General features: G+C 36.8%; 1 protein-coding gene across 2 annotated transcripts in view; it reads left to right on the top strand.

Moving 5' to 3' along the window:
• LOC126194778 (terminal nucleotidyltransferase 4B-like) overlaps positions 1 to 24,294 on the top strand; it is a 57,193-nt gene extending 32,899 nt beyond the window's left edge. The window contains exons 6-9 of one of the 2 annotated variants that reach the window (XM_049933075.1): positions 2,226 to 2,419; positions 2,981 to 3,228; positions 22,627 to 22,819; positions 23,032 to 24,294. In XM_049933075.1, coding sequence (XP_049789032.1) covers positions 2,226 to 2,419; positions 2,981 to 3,228; positions 22,627 to 22,819; positions 23,032 to 23,353 — 957 coding nt within the window. In that variant the 3' untranslated portion in view covers positions 23,354 to 24,294. The remainder of the gene's footprint in view (positions 1 to 2,225; positions 2,420 to 2,980; positions 3,229 to 22,626; positions 22,820 to 23,031) is intronic. The other variant, XM_049933076.1, reaches the window with a different exon arrangement.
• Positions 24,295 to 25,314: the final 1,020 nt, after the last annotated feature.

The raw sequence follows: 25,314 nt of genomic DNA on the forward strand, positions 1-25,314 counted from the left end.
ATTTAAATTCTGTTCTTAACCTTCATCACTACATTTCAGAAAATTTGTATGATAAGTATTGATTGTGCAACAAAAGTGTGTACATGTTTCGTGGAATATCATTATACAAAACCATGCAACCTGCACATCATTTTCTATTTACGTCTTCATTTATTGTTTTGTTGTTGTTGTTGTTGTTGTTGTTGTTGTTTGGGGGAGGGGGGGGGGATGTAACCCCACCTAACCTCCAGGAAGACCAATGATCCAGGCCATGAATACATCTTTCAAATAACTTCCGGGAATTCAGCCAGGTAACACTAATACATCAGTCACTGTTCAGAGAGGAGGGTGCAATGGAAATAACGTCTTCATATTTATCTGATACTTGAATCCCTTGTAGTTGCATTTGCCTATTTAATTTTGTTTTAACAAAGGTAGTAAATTATTTCGGGAGTGACGTTTTTAGCCAGAAACTCATTAACAGAGATGGCTGTGTGTGCAGGTGCATTGTCATGGTGGAAGAACCCGTCTTCTGTCTGTCACAGTTCGGGTCTTCTTTGACAAAAACTGTTGCAAAATCTTCTTAAAACTTTCAAATAAAAGGTTTAATTGATAGTCTGATATGGGGGAACAAACTCTGAATTAACGACGCCCTTGGCATCGAGGAAGCAGATCAGCATAGTTTTGACGTTTGATTTGACTAGGCGATATTTGTTTGGAGGGGGTAACTATGATGTCTTCCATTGACTTGACTGTTGTTTTGTTTCTGGGCCATTACCATAGCACCATGACTCATCAACCAGTAATAATCTTTGACAGAAACTCTGGATCAGTTTCAAGTTGTTGTTTCAAAGCATGACATGATTCACCTTACCATTCCTTTTGATGATCCTTCAAAAACCGAGGAACAATTGTCAGCAACTTTTTTCGCTTCCAAATCTTCCGTGAAAATTCACTGAACCGAGCTCCAAGATAACCCACTAATCTTTGACAGTTGATCAATTGTCTTTTGATGGCCTGTGAACACAAACCCCAAATTTTTATTCAGTATTTTCATTGATTCAGGTAGTTGATGGACGTCCAGAATGAGGTTTGTCATCAATCGACATGTCACCATTTTTAAATCGAGCGAACAACTCGTACACTTGAGTTTTTCCCATAGCATCATCTTGGTAAGCTGCTTTCAACATTAAAACAGTTTCAGCAGCATTTTTACAAAGTAGAAAACAAAATTTTATAGCTGCACATTGTCATGTAAAACTATCATCATAAAAAATGAAAAAAGATCAAAACAATATTAGCAAGAACAGTCACTGCAGATGAACAGAACAAGCCAGCTCGACGACACAGGTGGCACTGAACTGGCAATGAGTTGCGCTGTACTTGCCTAGTGGCAGAAATCCATGTTACATAAGCTCCACCCATGGCTATGGTATCCCAGTGTTTTTTGGGTACACTTTGTATGGACATATAGAACAACTAAATTTAATGAAGTAGGTTAGCTAATTCTGCTCATCAAGGGCCTGCGTGGAAATTTTTGCATTCATTTAGTGTACACTATTGTCTGTCTACAGTAATTTCAGTAATCCAGAAGGGTTAAAATTTCCTTCACTATCTTTTGTTATCCTTAAGACTTTTAGGTGAGCTTTTAATTTATTGGCAACTTCATTATATTTCTGGACTTTGTTGGCATTATAAAAAATTTAATAACGAATGATACATAGCAAATGAATTAAAATACCTGAATTAATTGTTGTCTAGTCGTTTTTACTGTTTGCAACTGTTCCTTGAAAGCATTGAGTATACAATAATGAATTGTGCCATTACATTGCGCTGTTTTGGAAAGATCGATGATAATTACTTGGACAAATTCTCATTCATACAGGGGTGATTTTATTTGTTTATTTTTTATTCCCCCCCCCCCCCCCCCCCAAAGGCATGTTGCAATTAGTTCCTTTAAGAGTTAACATCAGACAAAACAGTTCTTGCATACATATTTGTGTAAATTTTATTAAATTTCAACCTAGTGCATAGATCATGTGAACCAAATATTCTTCAATCTCTTAACTGTTTTCAATAATTAGATATTTCTGTTGCCCAGGCTGTTCTCAGAAAAACTAAAACAGAACCCTTGACAGGCAATTCCACTTTTTATATGAGTGAATTATCAACAGGAAACTATTAATTAATTATTACTGATTATTAATTCAGGCCCACACAGTCAACCAAACTTGTTATTCTTGCAGGTGCAGCGTGATATGGCAGATGGACAACACCCTTCACTTCTTTACATTGAAGACCCACTAACACCTGGGAATGACATAGGACGCAGTTCATATGGTGCACTGCAAGTAAAGCAGGCTTTCAGTTATGCTTATATTGTGCTTACACAAGCTGTGAATCCACTTAATCACCTCATCTATGATGCTAACAAGGCCAGGTATGCTTAAAATGTATTTTTACATAAAGTGAAACATGTGATGAACCATAGAAGTGGCAGCTGTCTAATATTAAATTGTTCTGCATACCACTTCTAGACACTTACTGTTAAGTCACAGAATGAGTGGGGTTACTGATACCCATTTGTGTGAAGTATTGTGTAGATGAAAAAACAAAGATGTGGGCCAAAAATAGATAAAAAAATTGTAATGTATATGACATTATTTTTACCTTTCACAATGGGCCTATAAAGCTTAAAAGAAACAGGTTAGGTTGAGATGAGCACTGTGACACATTTGAGAAACACGGACTCGTATTCTGGAGGAACCATATTCAAACACCCATCTCATAACAAATTTAACTTCCCTGAGATATCCCCAAATGGCTTTAAGGGCCAATGCTGGATTCCTTCCACAATTGGAACTTCAAAAAGCGTTTTATTAAGTTTCCAGAGGTATTCAAACACACTAATTTTTTTATTAGCAGTGTAGTTTCAAAGGAATACTTGGGGAGACTTCAGACCAGTATATTTTCAGTCTGTAATGTAAATTTTATTTCACAGTATTCTAGGCCGAATCATCAGGGTGACTGATGAAGTGATCCAGTATAGAGCATGGATCCGGGAAAATTTTCCCGTATCATCTACAGAGACTGAAGGAGAGCACGAGCCTGAGGCTGAACCTGAAGCCGAGCCTGAAGCAGAAGCAGAGGAATCCTTAAGCTCGTGCAGTGATCAGTCAACTCTGGATACTGGAGATTCAAGTTTAACTTCCTCCAGCGATTCGGTGGGTCAGCTACCGCTCCCGTTTGGTGGGTGTGGTGTGCCACGTCATTCTGCATATAGTAGTAGTAGTAGTAGTAGTAGTAGTAGTAGTAGTAGTAGTAAAAAGTTCCAGCTCGTTAAATGTTATTTCCACTTCTTCATCCACATTTATGTCTATAGTCATTATGTAAGAACAACAAGTTATAAGGTATTGTGTGTCAGTTGAAGGGACTAGCAAAACAGAGAGCCAAGTCTTTCAAGTTGCTGCAGTTTCTGTGTTTTTATGTTCAATTAAAGGATATAAAATACAATAAGACTGACAAATATATATTTTGGGCAGTGGTTTCTAGCAGTACGTATGGAACTACTTGTTAAAGAGGTCTGTTCAAAAAATTCCAGAATATTCATAATTTTGCACCAATGATGTATTGGAGCAAAAAGCACTTGGCATCCCTGCACATGCCTGTGTGTAGTGCGTAACTGCCAGAAGTTTCATTGTATGTCTGTTGGTTATTGTTCAGTGCTGTATTGAGTAGAACATTGTGTTGCACAGTTCGAAAATTTTGAGATGGCAGAGTTAGAGGAGCAACACATCTGTATTAAATTTTGCGTGAAACTCAAGAAAACATACCAAATGATGCAGGAAGCCTGTGTTGATGAGTGCTTAAGCCATACTCGGTGTTACGAATGGTTCACACGGTTTAAAAGTGGCCAGATGGAAGTCAGAGGTGACCCTTTGATGTCCACCGATGACACTCGTGTCAGAGAGGTTAAGGAAATTCTGCAGGCCAGTCGCCAGTCGAAGACTTGACTGTCTGAGAGATTACAGAAGAATGTAATACTTTAGCTGGATCATTTTATGAAATCCTGACACATCTTGGAAAGAATCGTATTGCTGCCAAAGCTTACAAGCCAATACCAGAATTCTAGACTTTGGCCTCGGGATCTGTCAAACCGACCGACTAGGAGCATGAGAGGCACCACGGGACATTTTAACTTCCATTGTCCTGCATATAGTTTGATGCATCCACTATAAAATATACACGTTTGAATTCCACAGAGCGAAATACAGTGACATGTGATAGAAGAATGCTGCATGAAGAAGCGTGGCACTGTACTTTTGCACACTTAAGACCAAATAACATTTCTTACATTTCTTTGAACACATGTGTTTTATGTATTGGACACTTCAGAAAGATGTTTGCTACAAAAAGAACATTTTTTGAAAGTCAATTTTTTAAATTTTTGGCGTCCTACCTCAAACGGTCGATAGAAAGGGGTGGTGGGGGATACATCTAGTACTTCCCCGGTTCGGAAATATCATGGATATGGGACTGATACATACAGCAGACTGAGTTGTAATATGGAGGTAGGTAGTCTCCACGCGACTCGTGTTTACGTGTAGTGATTTTGCTATTTCCTCTTCGTTCATTTCTCTCACGTCAAATAAAAACAAATCGGATTTCTATGGTGAGAGCAATGAAGTGAATTAAAATACATTCAAATAATTACAGAAGGCTAAAATATGTTGTTAGTTACAGATTTTATTTTATTTACACCTTTCCGACAGTCAAGCGTTAATTGCCTTGCAGAACAATGAAGTAATTTCTGTCGGTTTGCTAAAAAAATTTGGCTTTTGTTAATCTTTCACGCTGAGGCAGTCAATTTATTTGAAAGTAAGTGTTTTGCATTTGAAGCACACATTAACATCTTCTAGCGCGTATGGCATTATGCCATAATAAAGAACCAAACATGAGATAATACAGTACTGGTACTCCAGGAAAGTTTACATCTGAATCTGGACATATGAATGTGCACTTTAAGCCGAATTAAGGATTTTAATATGGTCCACGAAATTATGATGCTCTTGAAGTATCCTCCGATATCTTGTTTCTTTTATGACATAATGTAAGCTATTTTAATGTCTTACATGTACGAATATAAGGGCTTCCTGTATCGTCATGGCTGTGCAAGCGCGGTGACACCTGTTATCTGGCCCTCTCAGGCAACTGCTGAAACTAACCTATTTCCACAGTTCACGGGAAAATATTACAAATGGTAGATTGAAGAGAGTTGCTTTCAAAGCAAATTTCCTTTTACGCAAGATGAACTATGTGCAAGAATGTACGATGAACTTCTTAAATCGCAGAGGGTTAGACTCTCATTTAAAAATCAACTCTTTGAGGACAACCGTTCAGAAGAATTTCGAGCCCAGATGATAAGACATTTATGTCATTATTAAAAATGTTATTGGCACAATTGTATGATGTATCTTAAAGTGTAACATGCGCAAAAAAGATTAATATTATATGTGAAAGCTTTGCTTTTCTTGTAGCAATGCTATGTATATTAATTTAAACCATTAATGTTTCCTTTTTGTGTGTTCGTGCTACACAATAGTGATGTTGCTGCTATTGGCTGACTACATCAGGTGTCATATGCTCTGAATATCCACTGTCATCGGCTGGCGAGATCATGTGGCTTGAGCTACGTCTGGCTTACAGAATCGCATCGCAATCTCTATTTCAATGCTTCGGAAAGTAATATGCGTAGTTTGGTGAAATTCGAATTTATACTTTCGCAATACAAAAACACGCAATGTACGTCACAAATATCCCCCCGTGTTTCGTTCCGAAAATGCCAGGAAATTCTACACCGGTGTATAAAACCATAATGATTTAAAGGATTGATAAGTTTTACAGTTGGGAGGAAAATTATACTGCCCCTTAATACGGAAAAAGTGTATTTTCATCCGGGAGAAAGTGTATTTTTAACTGGGAGGTCCGAGATTTTCTTTTCGCTCTCTCTCTCTCTCTCTCTCTCTCTCTCTCTCTCTCTCTCTCTCTTTTTAAATACTTGTCCTGTATACACCCTTTATTACTTCCTGAAAATTTGAATACTCTACTCAAAGTGGTTTCCGAGATTTAGGGGAAAATGCAACAGAAAATGTAAATTTTCAGGAACAGCTTCTAAAGTTTTTTTTATTTTTAGTCACTCAGAAGCACCCTGCACCACACTGTATATCATCCTCTTGATCTTTTTCCAAGGTTTTTCTTCTTTCTGGACTCCTTAGTAGCCAACTGTACTTCATACTCCACTTTATCAATGCGAACTTTGTCCATCCGTTCAAGTTCTCTAATGCAGTTTTTTCCAGGATTAATTCCCATATGCTGTAGCACTTTCACCCTACCAATGTTTCCATCATTAGAAGCAATAACAGCATCACTGACTCCCCACTTTACTGTCTTCATTCCAACCAAAATATTTTTAGGTATTAGAGTCCATATAAGATTATTGAACGACTCATTGAAGTTTTGTGTCTGACCATGCAGACACTTCTTCAGTAATTCAGGATTTGCCAGGTCTCTGTAAATATGTTTTATGTTTTCCATGACTGCTGCTGGGCTGAAATGTTTATGGCTCTATGAATTGTTAGAGTACTGGGCATTGTGGTAATTGCACCATGAACCAGGTCCAGGAGGGCAAAGGTGGTGTACTGGTTTTTCATCAGTTGACTGTCTAGTGTATTACCTGCTTTTTTTTGTTAAATCCTCAGTATTATTTCTAATGGTCATCCCATAATACTGCTATAGTTCATCAATCATTTTGTCTCTCAGCCTGCCTCTTACGGTTTTACCATAAGAAAGTTTCTTGTCTCTCAAACTTTGTTTCAACTTCCTCAGCCTGGTGCCCACCCTCTCCTGGACATGACCAACACATTCCAGTTTTGTGATAATCTTCTCACCATAAGGCATGGAGGCTACTTCACTTCTTTTGAGTCTCCATCACCTAAGAACTTAGTGTAACACACTTCCCTTTCGTTTTCAGATCAACTTAAAATTTCACTAAGTGCAGAGGCCTCCATACCACCGTTTGTTCCTTCATAATTTCTGTCACAGATATGCCATTCTTCATTCCCTGGTTTGACACTTACAACAATGTTTGGTTAAAATCTGGAAATCTGTTACCTTTCCAGTATCCACACTAGTCACCGTAGCAACAGAATTCTTAGAACTGTAGCCGCAATTCTGCCAAGTGCCATCGAAAGCTCCTGGTATGTCAGTCATACCGTCATTTATTTCAACAGCTTCATGTGCAGTGCCCTTCATTGACTCACATGCGACAGATTACACAGCAGCTCCAATAAATCTTGCATACTTGTCGATATTACAAGGTGGGCATGGCATATTCATCACGGCACACATTGTTTCTGCTGCAGTGTGTCCTTTGCCAATTGCTTTCAATCTGTAAAACCACAGAACATTTACTTCAAAATAATTATCTTTACACTTACCAGAATTCCAAAGTGAAAGAGTATATATGCAACTGGCACAATTAATGATAAGTTTCCTGGCTACTCCATTTGATATCTCACTGTCTTCATGAAAACTAACTGTACCTCTACATATTTTACAACAAGCACATTCACCTAACACCCTTGTTAAGATGTGTAAATCTATCAGAATATAACCTAACCTACCATTTACATCACTTTCGTTTTGATAAAACTTTGTATCGCAACATTTTATTTCAATCTGGTGTTTATGTAGATACTGATGAGTTTGCCTGTATTTCATTGTCTGTAACTTCACATGCCACATGTTGAACACAGTGTTTCCCTTTATTCGATCTATTGCCATGAAACTCATGTTTCTTAAAAAACACTTCATTTTGGTGTCATAATTTACTTTTTGAGAGATTAACCAGTATATTCATCACTTTTCTCGGAAAAACATTAACAGTTGGACATACAAAGTTTGTTTGTACTGTGAAAAGATATGATACTGTTTTTGACAATGCTACCAATACAAACACATAATTTAACCTTTATAACACAGCAGTCTACAGCTTTCTACCTAAAAAGTTACCGATTTTATTAAATCTTGAAATAATCCACATAAAAATTTTAACCTTTTCAACCAGTGTAGATTATATTTAAAAAATAAAATACTTCCCATGTGAGTTTATAAAAGATACACATATCATTTTATTTGGAAAATTGCAAATTTTATAATGGAGGTAAAAATCCGAAAATGTAAAAAAAAAATTTTTTTTTTTTTTTTTTCTGTTCTGTCTCTCCCTTTAAGAGAATCATAAGGTCATGAGATGTGGGTCTGTGGCTGTGACGTTGAGTCCAAGGTTCAGTCTCCACAATGGGTTGGGAAAGGTTATTGAAGACCAATGAAAGCTTGTCGTGTCAGTTCAAATGTCAGTCATGCTGGTAGTTTTCTTTGACTTAGAAGAGGTAGTTCATCACCAATTCGCGCCACTGGGGCAAATTGTTAGTCGATAGTACTATCAGGACGTGTTATGATGCGTGCGAGAAAATGTTATATGTAAACAGCCTGAAATGTGGCAAGACAATTCATGGCTCTTCATCACGATAACACACCCGCACATTCATCCCTACTAGTACATGACTATTGAGTAAAAAACAAAATCACTGTGCTGCCTCATTCTCCATACTCTCCAGACTTGGCACCTGGGGACTTTTTATGTCCAAAGGTGAAAACCCCATTGAAAGGACAAAGATTTGCAACAATAGATGAGATAAAAGAACATTCGCCGACAGTGCTTCGTGCGATCCAGCAAGAGGCATACCAAGGTTGCTTCCAGAAGTGGAAACAGCTTTGGGAACGGTGTATCAATTGTGAAGGAGCGTATTTTGAAGGAGACGATGCACAATATGTAAAAGATAAGGATAGAAAAATTTTGTGGACAAAGTTCCTGAATTTTTTGAACAGATCTCATAGTATCTGATATGTATGTGATGTAGCTGAAAACACAACAAATATTGTGATCAGCCTAATCTTCACTAAATTGAGGGATAGCACCTTTTCCCTCCAGCCCCTTGTGTTGTGAGCTGGAGCTATCAAGTGTACATTATTCAGAAATATGTAGTTGCAGAACTTCTTTGAAGCTTGAGTTAAAACCTGAAATTAATATTAATTTCATGTTCTGGTTCATGATCAGAAAAATATTTCCACACTTCTGCATCTTGAAACTACCAAGAAATTATTGCTAGTGCTCGTAACATTTAGAAAAGGAAACTTTTTGTTCCGAACTTATAGCCACGTTTTAAATGTATATCAACTGATCATAGAAGCAGACATACAAACTGTAGCAATTGCAAGCAGATATTAACAAGTAGCTCAAGAAAAACCTGGTTCTTGTAAGAGCTTGAAAGGTATGGTGAACCCACTGTTTCTTTTCAAATATTCTTCAAAACTCTCCTTTCCATATTACAGAGATAGACCAGAAAATAATATTGTCACTGAATATGCATTTAGTGGTGCTTACTTGGTAAGCTGGCATGTTGTACCGCCTTCTCTAAATACTGTTCTCTCTTTCTTAATTTCTCGTTGATACTGTAAATATATTGTTGATATAAAATGTGTTCCACAAGTGATGGAAGTGCACACATGCAGTTGTGTACTAAGACACAGTGTGACAAACTGAGATTACCTTTATCACAGCAGATATTCAAAATAATGTCGCTCTTGGGTAAGACCAGTCTGAAACATTCTGAATTTGATATCAAACATTTACCAAATTCCAGCTACCCAAGTTATTTGAGTCTCGAGCCAAATAGTGACAAGCTAAATGTAAAGCAAATTGGAAGTTTTTTGTGCGACTTAATCGTATACGCCTAGCAAAGCTAAAAACATATTGATGTAGACCACATTGTAGAATGAGGCGGTTAGTTATCTAAAAAGCATTATAATATTCTCGTACACACTTGAGAATGGTTGGGATATTGCATTGTCATGATTAGAATTGTCATGCTTAAAATTCAAAGCAGATTACTTTGCTTGCAGCAGTTGCAAGCAGTAAGGGGTCAGCTTCAATTGTTTCCTTAAGATCTTCCAAGCGGTTAGTTATCGTATGTTCAGGACTTTGCTTGCTGAGTTTCTTAGACTTCTGTGGGCTATGTGCGAAACTCAGCCATACACGATCAGCTGTTTCTTCAGTCGCTGCAGGCCAGCTTTTGCTTTCCCATTGAAGATGTATCCTGAAGCTTTAAATTGCACATACAATCACCAAATTCAGTTCTGCTGCACTCATATAGCAGAAATCTGAAATGTGGCTGTAACAGTACAAAACTTATTTAGTTTTTCTGTACGACAGTTGAGTTTTATAATACAGTAATCAGTGTAACTACTGTGAATTTACAGAATCACACTAAAAATTCAGTGATCCTTCACGTATGCCATAGTGAACAGAAATAGCACATAACAACAAATGAGAAAAAGTATTAATGATGACAAAGAAAACAGTGCACAGCACACATCAATACTTAGTGTTCATCTTTTAGTTAGTGGGCATTATCTGTGGACTGGCTAAAATCTGTGTTGTCTTGGGAAGTCACAGCTTGTGTGTGTGCAGATATGTAGTTGGAATTTCAAAAAAGTATTAGGATTACATGTTGGCTTCTTTCCTTTACTGCAGTCACAGTTACAGAAATTACGTAGGTTAATACCATCGTTTCCAGCTGTAATATGTCTTGTGTAGATCATACACATCTTGCTTTATTTTAAGCATCTTTATTGGTCACATCTTTTTGCTTCAGACTTCATTCTTAATACTCTTACACATGTATGCTGGCTTTTTGTGCATAGCTCTTTCATGTATATAAAATACATTTACTTTTTATATTGTGTAGGTCAGCTGCCATCTCAGAGTACATGATAGTGATATGGCAGCTGACAAGCACTGTATAAAAACATAATTGTATTTTGTGTGTAGAAAAATGTTATGAATGAAGTAGGAGACAAATAAACCTGACCACTGGAGATGTTTCAAAATCAAACCAAATGTCATTGGTCTAAATAAGGCTTCTGTTACAGTTGCAAACGACAGTAGTAAACTACATAACTTGTATTTCTAGGTTTGTTGGTCTTCGTACTTTTATTAGACATCTGTGTTGTTAAATTTTAATATACAGATGAAACTTCAACTGAATATTTTTGTCATAAAAAAGTTGAAAAGGCGTTATAGTATTCAAATACATAAACAGGCATGATTTTTCTATTTAAATTTCTTTAGCAGCCAGTTTACATAAAAAAAAAAAAAAACCAGAAATGTTACAAACAAAATTTAGTGGCTACAGTGATAAAACTTGAAACACGGATACACACAGTCCTTGGACTGCTATGCTCAGATTAATTTCCTGGTTTAACCAGGAAAACCATTGATAACAACACAGTTTTTGAACATAGCATAATAAATGTATGCATCAGCTATTACCATTTTCGGTTGTCATCAAATACTTCATTTTTATCATCTGTAGCCTCGCAAGGCTTTGCAAATCATTTGCTCAAAATATTTCTCCTGTTTACTGCACATTTTGAACACACAACCATATGAAATAGACAGAGCTTGAATGTCAGTTAATGGTTGTAAAGCAAAATCAGTAACGAAGGTTTCAAAAATGACAAATTTTTCCAGTGATGCCATTTCTGCCACCAAGCAGTCACAAAGTCTGCTGACCTCACAGATGTTTGTGGGACTGTAAATATATGGTGAACACCATGGAAAATCTTTGTAACTGGTGTGACATAATACTACATTAGTTACTCATTCCAATTTCCCACAGTCACCATAATATTAAGACAGCCGCATGCTAAGTGCTAATTCATGTGCCATATGCAAGAACTGAACTATGGTCTGTAGAATGATGCAGTGATTGGAACCTGACTACAGGATGTTGTGATTGGAACCTGATTACAGGATGTTGGTTCCTGCACCATGCTGGATGCACCCAGATTTTTTTCAAAATGACAGCGGTTATTCTTAGTTTATTGAAAATGCCAACATCATGTGTAAAAATTTGTATTATCATTAAACATATATTTCACCATTATCCATTCATATTTTGATTGGATCACTCTAAAAAATTTCCAGTTGTTTATTGTTAAGTTTGTAATGTATTTCTTCTGAGATGTTTACCCTCCTCAGGTACATAGGTTTCACTTGCCATTAGGCTCCTTTTGTCTTCATCTAGTGTTGAAGTTGAGATATTGTCTTTAATTTTCCTCCTTTTGAGTGTTTTGCTTCTGTTTTACTTGCTCATTCATATTGTTTGAGTCTGCTGTAAAAAAAATTATGTATTCACCTATTTGTTCCTGTGGAGTGTCCAGTTGGTCTCTGGTGAAGTGATGGTTGGTCTTCTTCTCATGCATTTTATGTAACTGTTTTAATGGTCACTGAAATCCATTTCTTGCTTGTCCTTATTACAGTTGCTCTTGTCTCCTTTCCAGAGCCACCCAATGTTTCCAATATCATTTTCGGTATTGTAAGAAAGAAACTCTTAGAAACTTCAGATGGGTAAATAACCCAGCACAGACAAAACTCATAATTGTGTTTCCAACCCAGATTTGAACTATAGCATCCACTTGAAATGAGGTGTATCACAGCATTTCTTGTGCACAAGGTGCTGGCAGTACAACACAAAATGATAAGTAAGGTTACAACATCAGCTGTTTAAGTTGACTTTCGTGCGAGAGTAGTGTTTGGATGACCATGTTGTTATTTTCATTTCCATTGTGTGTGTCATTTCACATTGTAGTTTTGTAATTTAAACCAACTGTCCACTCCCTTCTTTAAAGTGAACTACTTCTGTTAGCGTTTGTAAGCACTCTGTATACAATAATAGTTCGTCAAACTTTCTATGGTTGTCAAATATTGGACCATATATGGCACTGTTAAATGTGTTTGTCAAACAGTGTTATGGTAGATTTGGCAATATGGTCGACATTGTGTATTTTGATATTCTGCTGCACATGTTCAGTGAAACAGCTTTATTATAATCTATCTCACCATATCATAAGGTACAGAGACTGTGATAAAGGATAAAAACAAAACAGCACTAACAATTGCCAAAATTGTAGGGTGTTAATATTCTGTGCACATAGTACAAGTGGGAATACAATAAAATAAAAATAAAAAATTGCATATATCCAGTTCTTCCATAGATGATGTATACAAGCTGAGGCACTTAAGACAGACTCATGAATTACTTTAATAATAGAAGAAAATCTTCCAGGTAGAGGAGATACGACATTTACATTTTTTATTTTAAATAGATTGACACGTTCTAGTGTTCATCATTTAATACTTTCAGAGATGCATAGTGCGTTAGGTCCTGTTACGTTTGGCTATATATGTCTGTTAATTATCTCCCCAGGAGTCTGAGTACCGTATTTACTCGAATCTAAGCCGCACTTCTTTTTTTTATTATTTTTTTAAAAAAATCCAAAAAACTGCCTGCGGCTTATAATCGAGTGCAAAGTAAGCGGAAGTTCTGAAAAATGTTGGTAGGTGCCGCCACAACTAACTTCTGCCGTCGAATATATGTAGCGCTACACAGACATGCTTTGCATGCACAAAGGTAAATACTGGCGCCAAAACCTCTGTGTCAGTAAATAAATGTTTTTTAAAAAAGGTGGAAGAAGAGTTTTTTTTCTCCGCCGCGAGTTTCGACCAGTGCATTTTCATACATTATCCAACGAAGTAAATACAAATTCCGTATTGTTCATCTTTGAATGTAGCAGTATTTCAATGTACTATGAAAATCCGGCTGGCAAGACTGTTTGGGATGTTTGTCAATATGACCAACTCTATGTTCTGAATTTTTTCCTACCTGTGAAAAGAGATGGTTGTTAATAGGAACTTTTATGAATTGTGAATCGCATGCAGTATTCTCTTCACCATAAGAATAATACAAATATAAACATTTTGCCATGTATTCTTTCGTGTTTGCTGCTATCTCATTTAAATCCTGTCTGCCTAATAACCTATGAAACACAACAGCAAATGCGGAAGAATATACATATCATGTCATGTTTATATTCGTATTATTCTTATGCCTAATAGTGATACAATCAGAAATGAAGCATGGCAATTGACTAGATTTTTAAATCTAAGTTGACTCTAATTTCTGTGCATAATGTAATGTGCACGAGAGGCGTCTGCAAAGATTTTCAAACAGAAAAATTTTAGCTAAAGTTTTGTTCAGAACATCTATCAAACGCAGTCTATTATTTGGTTCTTGTTGATCATTATCAAAGAAAGCAGCAGTGTAAGTAACAACAAATACCAGTCTCTTGCCATTGTTTCGCAAATTTATTTTTTTATTTTTTTTTAAAGCGACGGTAGCGCACACAAAAGCAAGCCATGCTGCGAGCGGCGACAGGTCGTAAACACTCATTATCAGAATGCGACAAACAATGCATGACACAGTACAATAATGCATTTTCAGCTTAGAGTGACATAAACACCTATAACAAAGAGAGCGGCACTTATCAGATCAAAGAAAAATAAGCAACCAATTCAAACCAGACGAAGCACGTGAAAAAGGAAGGGTATCCGTATAAATATGGATGAAGCGTCTGACGCACAGCAGTGGCTACCTGGTAAAGCTTAACTGCTAAGCTTACAACTCGAACCAAACTACTGTAGCTGTATCGTCATTCATTCGACCTAAATTGTGTCTCATATTACAATAGCCCAACTTTGATTCGATTTGGAGGTGCGGCCTAAAACTTTTCTCTCCCCGTGCATTTAGAGTCTCAAATTTCAGGTGCGCCTTAGATTCGGGAAATTTTTTTTTCCTTGATTTCGAGTCCCATTTTTCAGGTGTGGCTTAGATTCGAGTGCACCTTAGATTCGAGTAAATACGGTATGTCTCAAGTGGAGATGGAAGGCATACTTTCCAAATTTTTGTGTACTTAAGATGATGAAAAAAAGGGAATTAAATTCTTGTATATTTGGCTGTTGTTGTAAGTTGGCAGCTTCCCATCTTTTCACTGTTCATGTGAATTTCAAGAAACTTTTGTCCCATTAAACTATAAACATATAAAATTTACTCGAAGATAAAAGAGCAGAAAATAAAGTTACTTTAATTTAAAAGAGTTCTTAATAGAAATAAGGCAGGCAGAATCATCTTCAATGCTACCATGCCCTCAGGAACAATCAAAACCTGTTTAAATCATTCCATGTTCTTTTTAAACTTTTGTTTATTTCACAAAGTGTTTTATTGTACACTCAACAGCAAAAAAAATTGGGCCACTGTAGACAAAAGGCAGAAAAATCAGACCTTTTGGCAATAACAGCAGAAAAATCAGGCCAGGGCAATGACATCAGAGGAAGCGTGTCATTGATTTGAGAAATGCAAAATATCCATTGGTCTTTCTGCATTCACCTAAGCCCTGAATGTTAAGGATTGCTTACTTTGGGGACAGATTATGGACAAGATAATGATCAAATTGCAGCAATAGCATCTAGAACCAATAAATAAAAGGCACAGAGGCTATAAAAGTTTTAAGAATGTGCTTATTGAGTGCTCACTATCTACTGTTCAGCCTTAACTAAGAATTAAAGTCCAATTTTACAAACAAGTTAGTTTTTTCCAAAAATTGCTGATCTTCTTCTTTTGCAAGTTGAAATGATAACTTCGCATGTTCTAGAATGAAGATAAAGCCACAAAATAAAGACTGACGAACGTATGGGTTAAAGTTGTAAAGAAGACTATCATGATGTCTCTCTCTCTCATGGCATAATGGTTAGAAGAGCAGAGTGGTAATCTGAAGGTGTAGATTTCTAAGCTGCATGTTTCACTTTTTCATAATTTGTACAAATTCAGCAGTATGAAAAAGATTGGGAAATTTTGGACAGTGTTTCCCCAAATTATGAAATAAAGGATGAGAATAACAAATTAGGTGGCCTTCCTGCCATATTATCAGCCTCACTATAGTTCATATATTTGTTCTTGAGGTAGCTAAAGTTTTCACGAGTTCTGATGTGCTCGATTTCCTGTGACTGTTGTATCTTTCTTGCCTACAACATGGTATTGAAAATTTTTCTTTGATCAGTTTTTTGACAACATTGTAGGGTTTTAGCTGGGAATTAATCAGTCAGTTAAGTGGAGATTGGTAGCTGTGTATGCTAAGACCTGATAGTAGGATGTGTGTGGTATTGTTTTTAACGTCATCTCACAGGCCAAGGTTGGCTGGTGGCCCTTGAATAAACTATTGTGGTGATATGAAACTTCGGTGATATTTAAGTGCTGGGAGGTGATCTGAGTCTGCTGATGAATTTCTACTGTAGTGGCATAATTGCCTCCTCCAGTAAGTCCCTTATTGCACCGGGATTGCATTGATGCCTACAACTATATTCATAAGCTGTGAAAGTAAGAAGCCATCTATGATGAGTAAGGGGCGTTCTTCCATTATTAATGGACGAATGAACATTGAATTAACTAACAGATAGAAGGAACTTCCCTTGATGCCTAAATGTTTAATCTGTTCCATTCTCATATAATCTGAGACCATTACTTTAGCATTTTTTGCCTTCTTGGTGAAGTTATCAAGTACTTGCATAGTGATTTCAGCTGTGGCATTGCTAGTATACATATCTTATGTCATTCCCTTATGTTATATTTGTGACCCACAATTTTTTGTTAAGCAAGAGCTTATGAGTGATATTACGAGGAAACAGATGGCTGTTTCCATGACCTATCTCAAAGCCATTGTGCTACATTTACAATAGCCTCCAAGCATTTTGACTGGTCTAAGACATGAGAACACACTATACAGGTTCATACGGGTTAAAGTGAAACTATTTTGTTTATATACCATTAAGCATAATAGCTACATTTCTCTGTCAGAGGGTTTAGCTGAAACAAAAAAGATATTTACATAACTCAACATTAAATTAATGCCCAAGAAAACAATTTACATTCCATCCACATGGGGGGGGGGGGGGGGGGCTGATGATCATCTGAAATTATTATTTATCATTACCATAGCAAAGTCAGTCTGCTACAGACGAAATCAATTTGTCTTACCTGCTTAACAAATTGTTCATTTCTACTAAGTATTTAATCACATTCTGTATCACAAAAAATTAATATATTTTAAATATTGTTGGCTGAAGCAGAAAAGTGCTGGTATTAATCGGTGTGTAATTCAGGAATTTCATAGGTTTCCACCTACAGATCTAAAATGTACTGAATAAAGGTTATGAGGAGAAGGTTTATGATAGAGAAGTTTTCGGAAAATATCCTTGCTGATTTTATTCGTCATTTGCTGTACAAGGCTGCCTTCGCTTAGTTACACCATCTTCTATCTCCATACAAAACTGCTCATCACATGAATCTCCCACCGTCAAATCAAGAACTTACATGCCAATCACAAAACTCATGCTCATCAGCAACAGAAGTGGCGTCAAATAAAAAAACTTGCACCCGGCAGGCGAACAACCCCGATGGTGTGGGGTCTCACCCAATAAGGCAGTACATACATTTGATTTTTTTGCACTGAAGGAAGCATAGTATTCTTTACTATATTGGCGTACTGCCTGCAATCAGTAGTTCCTTCAGTTCTGTGAAGTACTCCTGCTTCTGTCACAGAAATCCAACTCCTGCAGGAAACCAATAGCGACCCACCTCTCATTATAGTCACTGCATATTCTTCACAATGTCTTGTCCCTCGCGGCCTTTAAATAACTCTTGGACCATCGTTGCTCATGGAAAACACCTTATGTTGGTGAAAATTAAGTTTTCCTACACTGCATTCAGATGGAGCTCCATGAACATCAGATGGTATAAAACATTTTCCTTTCAGAGTTACTGTTTCACAGTAGATCTTTGAGTGTGCTGTGCAGTTTCTCTCAGTCTTCGGCAAACTGTGTCATTGTAGCTGAAGGAGTTGGTCTCTCGTTGCAGCTGCTTTGCTCTTATGTTCTAGCTCTCTGTCCTCCAGGTGCATTCTCAGTCACTTCCTGCATGAGACAGGAACTCTGTTCATAGTGCTTCTTTGAACATAATCCCTCTGACATCTCTTAGCATTAGCAGGTGGAGCAGTATACCTCCTGCCAGTATCTCCAGCTGAAAACCTGTCTTCACTCATAGAGATGATTCTGTCTGGAACTGAATGCTCTGTGAGGAAATGCGACTGACTGTGTACAATATGATTTGTGCTTGCCATTCTGATACTGATATCTGAGGAGGAATAGTTGTCGGCTCGAGGAAGTCATAGTCAAAAATTCTGGCCACTTTAGATCTGTTCTTAAGATAGTGTGGCTCCAGTTTGTGGAAGCCATGTGAGCCAAGACACTAAGACTCTCAGAGCTAATGGATTTGAATCGCGCCCTTGGAATTGATGGTTTTGTCGTTTGTGCTTGTCTGTTAGTGTCAGTGTGTCTGTGGCTCAATCATTTGTGGACTAGTTGCTAAGAAACTTGTTTGAATTTTTAACAAATAATCAATAGCTACACTGTAGAGTTGCTAAATGCCAGTAGCTACTATCTGTCACATGCCTGTGTCTGAGGCCAGTTTCTTTTAAGACACGTCTAAATAAGACAAAAAGTTAGCTGGCTGACATCCTGTTGCAGATGAATTTAAGACAGTAAGACAAAGATCTCTGATTCAAATATGTTCCAAGGCACAGTGATTTTCGTAGTGTTTGTATTGACGTTTTGTGTACTTGGTGAGTAATATCGATTTCAGTAAAACACAGTGAATGGTTGTTTGACCTAATTACCAAATGCCAGTTCCCAATACAGAGGCAACATAGTCATCTTTGAGGTGAACTTGTTCAGCCTTTGGCAATAAATGTTTCTGACACTTAAGTCATGTGGGTTCAGGATACCTAAAAACTGATAATTGTGCCAGATATGTGACACATGCAGGTGGCAATTCGCTTATCTGCATACTGCAGGTGTTTGCTGGATCCTGTGCTGCTGCAGCTAGGTTCAGATCATAGGACAGCCTGTGTGATCGAAGAAAACTGCTCTAAACATCTACCTCGGTTACAGTCACCCATACACAATCAGTACCAGGAGTGTAATACAGTTACCTGGAGATGTAGTGTTGGGGAGCTTAAACTACGACTGAGTAACTACATCTAAAATGTCTTCATTCGATTATAGAAGTTTATTTGTTATGTTTGTTACTAGCAAGTCGTGTGCTGCACTTGTTCAAAGACGTCTCCGAATTTCTTCTACTGCTCTGTGTCCCGTGCTGTTGTTGCCATGATAGTTCACCACATGATTCGTGCTCGTCTCGCCAACTAATTTTTGCTTTATGGGCAATTAGTCTGGTGTTGATTTGTTTGTTAATAATCAAAGGGGCGTCCACATGATGTACGGTGTCCCACAATTTGCATCCAAGACATCAACTGTACATCACGAGAACCTGATTAATATAGCAAACCCCATGAAAAAATGTCATAGAAAGGTTTGTGGAATGATATTTTACATCATCGTCATTGCATTGGATCCTGTGCAGACATTTTACATTTGGGAATGGAATGAAATATTAATTCAGCACATGTGATGGATGAAATTTGTAGATATATAATGCTGCATTGTAATGCAATGTTTTACTTAAGTATACCAGCGACAGGAAGATACAATGAATTACAGTTGCTACTGTTTTCATTGTTTCACTATGATGTTTTGTTTTGTATTGGACGAACTGGACCAAACTAAAAGCCTATAAACTGCACTCGCCCCCATCACTCTAGATGCAGACATCTGAGTTCACTCCTATGTAAAGCTTTGAATTATGAGTAATTTATTTCTAGAAGTCCATTTCATATGTTACAGTTCATATTTTGTGAGAGGTAGGTGATCCAGTAACATGTTGCTGATGTAATGAAACTACCCGTTTGGAGATGCTTAATGCATGTTTGTAGGCACTAAACTTCTTGTAACAACCTTATTTGTTAACTGTCAATCGACGTATTTTATTGTTAATTTATTGGGAAAATGTTGTCATTTCTTCTAAATGGTTATGAGGAATAACTGTTAAGTGAAGCTGCACGAGTTTGTAATGTTTCTTACTCTGAACTAGTAATGATTTAATGTTTGGTTCTATATTTGAAGAATAGCTCTTGAAAAATTGTTTTTGTGGTTGAATATTTTCTGACATAAGGCATGATACCTTTCACAACTTCTGCTGCTTGAAGAACAACATTTCAAGTGTAGCAAAGGTGATACACAGTTACTCAGTTTCTAATTTTGGTAAAAATTGTCCCAAATTTTGCCATCTTTTTCATTCCAGTGAATTAGTATAAATGATAAAAAAATGGAAACATGTAGGTTTCAACACTGCACCTTCATATTATCACTCCACTGTCATGACCATTATGCCACGAGAAATGCACATAAGTGCAATCTCCATTAACAATTGAATCCATATGTTCATTGACTGTAATTTTGATACTTTTATCTTCATTTGGAAACATTCACAGTTATCATTTCAACTTGGAAAAGACGAAGATGGGTGATTTTCAGGGAAACAGAAACTTAGAGGTAAAATAGACCTTTCATCCGTAGTTAAGGATAAATGGCAGACAGCGATCCCTTGTAAGTGCATTCTTAAAACTTTTATAGTCTCTGTAACTCATATTTGTTGGTGTCTAGATACTGTTGCTGTTATTCGAACATTGTTAGGTCCATTGTCCATGTCCCAAAGTAAGCAATCCTTAGTACACAGGGCACAGGTAAATACAGTGACGATCGGGTATCTCACATTTCCTGAATCGCACGTGCTTCCCCTGTTTCACATCAGGCCATAGTCCAGTTTTTTTTTTTTTTTTTTTTTTTTTTTTTTTTTTTTTTTTTTTTTTTTTTTTTTTTTACTGCCGATTTTCTCCCATGTTGTCTACAGTGACCCAGTTCTTCTTTTTCTTTGTGTAGGTTGCTTCTAACAAGAAACACAAGTGAAATAATATTTTCAGTTATTTATGTTAACTGATGTACAACCAACTTTCAACTCAGTGGTACAGTCAAAGTGACTCCATAATGGAAGGGCATAGTCAACTTTTGAGTCTCACATCAGCTGCACTTAGCCACTAAGGACAGTCTTTATCCATCAAATGTAACACGCCAAACATAAAAAAACATTTGATTGTACCAAACATGGATAGCTAATTTGATGTCTTCCTCACTTCTGTTCTTGCTCTCAGTCCCTAGGAATGGTTTTATTTCTCCTAAACCTCATAACAGGTGGATCCCCCTAGTGGAATCCGAGTGACTGGCCACTCCTTTTTAACCCTCTAAAATTATTTTTGTAGGAATGAACTAATGCTGTATTTGCGTGAATATAGGCCACTACTAAACTTTTGTCAAAAAATTATAAAAGAAAGTAAATCTTGATGTAGGCAGCACTACTAAATTTACCTTGGATTTCGAAATACTCCTAGTATGTACATGATGCAGACACTAAATTATGTTGGCAACCCTACATTATAATTGAACAACCTCAAGTTATCAGATATGCACAGACAGATTTCATGAAGATAAACAAAAAAAGATGCTTGTCAGTGGTATGTTGCAGGTAAAGTTTTAACTTAAAACAGTTTGAAAAGTCAGTGTTTATTTTGAGAGCAGAAATGCAAATATCAAGGTGCGGAAAAAGACTTCATTGATTCTGTAGTTCCTACAACTGCAATTATTCAAATTGAAGGCTGCTTAGCACGTAAAAGTCATTTATCAAATGGAAGTTTCGTATGGGTAGGTTCGGTGCTCTGTGCAATGAAATAACCTATCTTTTCAGCATAGAACTAAAATCGCATCAAAACTACCTCAAGCTTACTAAAAGATTTCACAAGAAAAAACAATAAAAATACAAAGAAACAAAAGCATTACTGGTGCAGCTTCAAAGGAAAAATTTTTATTTACATTCCCAAAAAAGGGAATGTAGACCCAACATCCGTCTATTTTGATGTGCCAGACAGCGTTACAGTAAATGATGTTGGGTGCTGAAAAGCAGTGATGCAGCGGTTTCCTTTTTCAAGAACAGCTGCTGTATTTGTGAACAAGATAAAAGTTTTTCCACTTTTTTCCATAAGTTTTTGATGATTTACAAAAGTAAGTGCATTAACTTGTGATAGTATTAATTTCAACTTGCAAGGTAAATGTACATATCATTTTTATATCGAAGATTTATGAACAGAGAGGAAAACCTTGATTATAGGCTGCACCATTATTTTCCAAGCCAAAATTTAGGCAAAAAGTGCAGCTTTTATTTGTGCAAATACAGTAGTTACGGAAGTTATGATTAGTGATTCACTTTTGTATCTATCAGCAGTATGGAATTCCAAATCCTGAAAGTAAGTACTAGCTGGCCCTTTTGTTTCTTTGTATTTTTATTGTTTTTTCTTGTGAAATTTCTTTTTGATCCAAAACCTTGTTAATAACATATGACCATTACATTATGTCTACTTTTACACAATAATATCATATAGTACTCTTGGTGTATTATAATGACAGTGGAAATTAAAAACAATTTAATTTCAGTTTTGTGCATTTGTGGCACAAAGCTGTAGTCGTCATTTTTGCTGGAACAGCAAAAAGTTGTTATATGAAATTTGTATATTAATGTTTGTGAAGCAATTTTTTTTTCATGTTTCCTAAAATCTTTTTGGGTGTGCATGTAGGATTCAGAAAGCAGCAGAAGTTCGTCGAGGCGGGAAGTGACCAGTGTTCAGTACGAAAACCTTCCAAACCATGCAACAGGTTTAGACTTCGAACAGATAGTTGGAGTCGGTCGGAGATATCGTCACCTGTCAAGGGGCATGACGACAACACGGGGCTGGCCCCGACACACAAGACACTACTCCCCGTCTGCAGGTAAGTTCCTAACACTTTCACGTAAAACACAATTTTTTGTGACTACTTATGCAACTAGTCTTAAGGAACTATAATGTAATCATAATCTCCGATGAAAATGTGTCTGTACATAATTTTCATCATTCACTGAATTCATCTGACATTATAATCTCATTTTTCAGAACTGAAATTCGTTTGAGTTCTTAAAATTTTCACACTTTCTTTGTTTCCAGTAACAACACAGCAACAACATCGAGTAACACAACAGATGACCTACCATCCCACCAGTGTTCACCAGACAGTAGTGCCATCTCTACAACAACAGCAGCAACAACAGACTGCACCTCCCACGACCAACAACATTCATCGAGGCCGTGCCAGCAAGCGGCGCAAGAGCGGACTTCCTCTACGGAACGGAGCCGTCCCCCCTCCGCCCCCAACCTCAACCGAGCGGTACGCCCGGTGAGGCCCAGTGATGGCGCCCGTCCTCGGGGGTCTACACCTGGCCGACGTGTCCGAATTTTTGCCCGCAGTCGGGCGTCGTGTGTCGCTTGACCTCTCTTCCTCACTTTGCAGCCATGTGCCAAGTGTTGGGCGGAACTAGTTAAAAGTTCTTGCTGTTGGCAGGTGCATTGACTGAGCTCTTGAAGTTGCAAATCTACTTGCAACACTTTGAGATGCACTTATGTGTGGGGCCACATGTACCCTTGTGTGATTAGACTGTTTTGAACATGATAATCTTCAATAAGTCTTATTTATAAATGACTCGACAAAAAAAATGTGAGCCATCGTGTACGTGTCTGTGTGAGCGCGTGCTTGAAATGTGTGAATGGGTGAGTATTCTGTGTGGACAGTAACTGAAGAAGACAATTCAGTGTAGTATCGTGAAAACACATTTATATCTGTGTATTTATGAGCTTGTAATTTGTCATGTTCCTTTTCTTCTTTTTCTTTTTTCTTTTTTTGTGAGTATGTATTCCAAGGCATCTGCACTAGAAACCAACAGACTTGAAATTTCATGACCTAAGGGCTTCAGTGCATTTATTGTAGCAGCACATGTGGTTGTCTTGTCTCTGGCATCTTGCTGATGTCACCAATTGCCTCTTTTTCTGTACCACAACAATTGTTTACCAAAGTTATAAACTGATCTTCTCATGAAACCATAGTTAAAAGTGAACAGCTGAATTTTGGAGCAAGCAGTTCTGTAAATGTGCTTCCAGTAAGTTACATATGTTTGATATTTTTATGTAACATTAATTTTATAGATTATCCCGGTATATGCAAAGGCACAAAAAAAAATCCCTGATTTTATTTACCAGGACAGTGTATTATTTCTTTACACTAGCTTTCACATGAAAGGCACTTCAATTTTTTAGCACTCAAGAAATCATTATAGTTATGGCTGTGTCGCAGTGAATGTGTGCAAACAAGAGCAGTTTATAATCTTTTTACTAATAGCTGTTACAGCTTATTACCACACAATAAAAGTTGTTTAACTTATTTTAAATCCACTGTCATAGCTATTTTATTTAAATCCTTTTAGATTTCCTCCTCGAACTCATCTATGTTCAAGGCAGTCAATCATTTTTGTATATATTTTCTCATATAATCAAGGACTGAATGTTTACTTGGACATTTACATAAACTATAAAAAATTAATGGCATAAAATGAAGAAGTCGTTCGAATAGAATGTTTGTTGTCCTTTCTAATGATGTGTTTTGACATGTTATTACAGTGCTTGACAGGTGAAACCGTCAGACCAATAACAAGCGTGAGCATGAAACCACCTTTGTCTTGCAAAATTTGTTCAAGACAGCCCCTGTTCAAATGAAATTTCCACAAATTCTACTGTTATGGTCAGCATAAGATAAATGTAGTAGTATCATCGGAAATTTGTTTAAAAAGTTAATATTGTGAGAGTCATCTGATAGAAATTTTGCTTACATCACGTATGTCTTAAACACAACTACAGATTTGATGTATTTGGGTGACACAGTTTCTTCATGTGTGCCACACTTAGTATCTACACAGCTGGATTTATTTCAGAACCTGTGCATTCACAAAGCCATATTAACCATATGAGGCAATAACGTGGAAAGACGGAGAACTATAATATTACTTACAGGGATGCATACAGAAACTTTATTACAACATTATAGAGAATTGTAAAAAGATTATTATAAAAATAATTAATTTATCAGATTGAACTGAAAAGTTTGGTGAAGATTATACTGGGAACAAAAGGAAAAACAAAGATGCTGTCCCTAATAAAAAAATTCACTGAAAGAAAAGTAAGTTTTCCCCAGTACAAATTTATATTATTTTCAAGTGGTTCTTTATTTCCTAAGTATGTCATACTGCTAGAAATCAGTTAAAAGTTCATCTGTTTTATATCTTCAAATGTCTGGAATTGCAGAAAGGTGAGATATAAGAGGATGACATTTTAAATTAGCATTACCAACTCGAAGTATAGCTAGTTTAATATTTCATGGATCATTTGTATGATTGCCGGCCA

The sequence above is a fragment of the Schistocerca nitens genome, chromosome 7 (genome assembly GCF_023898315.1).
Source record: "Schistocerca nitens isolate TAMUIC-IGC-003100 chromosome 7, iqSchNite1.1, whole genome shotgun sequence".
NCBI classification, from domain to species: Eukaryota; Metazoa; Arthropoda; class Insecta; order Orthoptera; family Acrididae; genus Schistocerca; species Schistocerca nitens.